Source organism: Hibiscus syriacus, unplaced genomic scaffold (genome assembly GCF_006381635.1).
Source record: "Hibiscus syriacus cultivar Baekdansim isolate YM2019G1 unplaced genomic scaffold, ASM638163v2 tig00110223_pilon, whole genome shotgun sequence".
NCBI lineage: Eukaryota > Viridiplantae > Streptophyta > Magnoliopsida > Malvales > Malvaceae > Hibiscus > Hibiscus syriacus.
The window spans coordinates 885,603-888,561 of record NW_024062636.1 but is presented as its reverse complement, the minus strand read 5'-3'; the positions used below and the strand labels follow the sequence as shown (position 1 = coordinate 888,561).

The 2,959-nt window shown below is 41.0% G+C and overlaps 1 protein-coding gene across 1 annotated transcript; it reads left to right on the top strand.

The window, feature by feature from the left end:
• The first annotated feature begins 1,159 nt into the window (after positions 1–1,159).
• LOC120114431 (chaperone protein dnaJ 6-like) lies at positions 1,160–1,963 on the top strand. Its single transcript, XM_039135356.1, has one exon. It carries the CDS (start codon positions 1,160–1,162, stop codon positions 1,961–1,963), a length of 804 nt encoding a protein of 267 aa, XP_038991287.1.
• Positions 1,964–2,959: the final 996 nt, after the last annotated feature.

Here is a 2,959-nt window from a genome sequence, read left to right as displayed (position 1 = left end):
CGCTTGTATATAAAGATTTGAGAGAACGGTTTAGCTAGGTTGATGGTTAGCATATATTCTTTCTTCATCGCGAAATTACTATGTTTTCTCAAGGGGATTCTTCAATCTCAGCTTATTTTACACGATTGAAATCCTTATGGGATGAGTATGATGTCTTGGTGCCATATTCCTTCTGTGATTGTGCAACTTCTCATCAGAAAATGCAACATGTTCATCAACAGCGCTTGTTTCAGTTCTTAATGGGCCTTAATGACACGTATTTTCAAGTTGTAGTCATTTGCTTCTTCTTTAGCCTTTTCCTTCCGTGAACCAAGCCTACTCTATGTTAGTTCAGGAAGAGTCCCAGCGACTTCATGTTTCTGGTGTTTCAATAATGTTCTCTTCTACATCAGGGGCTTCTGGTGCCTCATTTCGCAGACATTTTTCTGGCTCATGTGATCATTATGGTGTCAAGGGACACAAACGAGAATCTTTCTATCGTTTGATTGACTTTCCTGCGGACTTCAAGTTCAATCACAAGAAGGTTGCTCAAGCTGCTTTGACTGTTAACTTGGAGGGTTCTTCTCATCCAGGAACTAAGGCTGAGTCTGTTGCATCTGTTCCTTCAGCAACATTTACTCCAAACTAGAACAAGAAAATCTTGGTGCTTCTCATGAAACCTAGTTTTGGTGATTCAGTGGCTAATATTGTGGGTAATGTTTCTGTTCTTCTCCTAAGAATCTTGTTTGGATTCTTGACACTGGTGCAAATGGTCACGTGTTAGACTGTTATCAATGCAGCACATGCATGAGGAGGCAGTTACTCTGTTAGGTTGATTAGCTAAGAGTGTTAGTTTGTTAGACGGTTATTGGCAGCTAATGAGAGCTTAATCTTCTCTTATAAATGTAATGCACCAGCTGAGATGAATAACAAGTCATTCTTTCCTGTGTATACTTTCTGTTATACTCACTTCTTAATATGGTATCTTTCGCCAAAGTCCTGGGAATTTTGCTTTCACGCTTCTAAACTTTATGTCTCTCTAGTTCTTCATTCATGGTGCACAATGGGTCTAGTCAGCAAACTGCTGACTCAGTTACCATGCTCGGGCTTTAACACCACTATAACACAACATTCATTAAGCTTTTGGGGCTCATTCTCAAATATTATTTGGATTGTGGTGATGGAGGCTGAACGTGGCTTACCATCGTACTATAATGTTCTGGGAGTCGAGATCGATGCTTCCATTCAAGACATCAAGCGTGCTTATCGAAAGCTTGCAATGCAATGGCATCTGGATAAGTGGACGAGCACTCATTCTCTATTGAGTGAAGCCAAGCGTAAATTCCAGCAGATTCAAGAAGCTTATTCCGTTTTATCAGATCAGAGGAAGAGAACTCATTACGATGTTGGATTATTTGATCCCGATGATGAAGACGATCAGGGCTTGTCTAATTTTATGGCTGAAATGATCTCCCTTATGGCTCAAACAAGGGAAGAGGAGAAAGTTTGCAGCCTGGAGGAGCTGCAGAAAATGTTGTGCGATATGGCACAAGAATTTCACTCACCGTCGTGGTTCTGTGGACCGTCATCTCTACTGAGGCACCAACGCCTCAAGAAACCAAAAAGATCGTCGAGGCGCCTGTTCGATGGGCACATCTTTCTTTGCTATTATCCTTTTGTATTTTTTGCTTCCTCTGTTCTTGAGATCTGGGCATTCCTTCAAGATCCTCGAAAAGTTTCTCTTTCTTCAGAACTAGAAACCGCTGTAGTGATGTCTCCCCCAATTGAGCCTCCAGCCAAGTCCTTCGACTCTCAAAATTCTTCACATCCTCCTTTGAATGAAAGGTCCCTTTCTTCAATGACCAGGAGATCCGTTGTTGCGCACCCATGGCATGATCTTGAGATTGGACCTGGAACTTCTACGATTTTTAACTGCGTGGTTGAAATTGGAAAAGGGAGCTGTGTTCAACTTAATCTGTGGTGATGCGGATCAAATGTTTCAATGATGTTGTTGGTGTTTGGTTTGTTTCACATTGTTGTTATAGAATAGGTTTTTCTTTTAGAATTTTTTGTTGAATGTTCATTCACATCAAAATTTTGTTCCGATTCAAGTCGAATGGAGGGAAGCATCTGCACTTCCGATTCAAGTCGAACGGAGGGAAGCATCGGCACTTTCGTTTCAAGTAGAACGGAGGGAAGCATCGGCACTTTCGATTCAAGTCGAACGGAGGGAAGCATCGGCACTTCCGATTCAAGTCGAACGGAAGGAAGCATCGGCACTTCCGATTCAAGTCGAACGGAATGAAGCATCGACACTTCCGATTCAATTCGAACGGAAGGAAGCATCGACACTTCCGATTCAAGTCGAACGGAAGGATGTGTCTTACCTTGTTGAAGGAGGAAGAGAAAGTAGAGGGAATGTTAGACTGTTATCAATGCAGCACATGTATGAGGAGGCAGTTAGTCTGTTAGTTTGATTAGCTAAGAGTGTTAGTTTGTTAGACGGTTATTGGCAGCTAATGAGAGCTTAATCTTCTTTTAAAAATGTAATGCACCAGCTGAGATGAATAACAAGTCATTCTTTCCTTTGTATACTTTCTGTTATACTCACTTCCTAATATCATATAATATCTGATTTTTCTTGCTTGATTAATCATGTCTCTTGTGCTTCTGAGTCTAGGTTAGTTCACCTACCTAATGGTAAAACAACTTCTATCACCCATATTGGTTCTTTTCCTTTAGCTTTAGGTCTTCAATTACATAATGTCCTGTATGTTCCTCATTTTACCCATAACTTCCTGTCAGCCTCCAATTTGTCCCGTGATTTCAATTGTGTAGTTTTATTTTACCAAGATTTCTGTTTATTACAGGATATTTCCAGTGGAGTGGTGAAGGGGATTGGTAAGGCTGTTGGGGGCCTGTATGTTTTTGGGTCTTTGTTTTCAGCTCCCGATTTGTCTAGTCCTTCTCAATGTTCTTT

Coding starts and splice junctions, on each gene's coding strand:
- LOC120114431 (XM_039135356.1), top strand. CDS start 1,160: ATGGAGGCTGAACGTGGCTTACCATCGTACTATAATGTTCTGGGAGTC.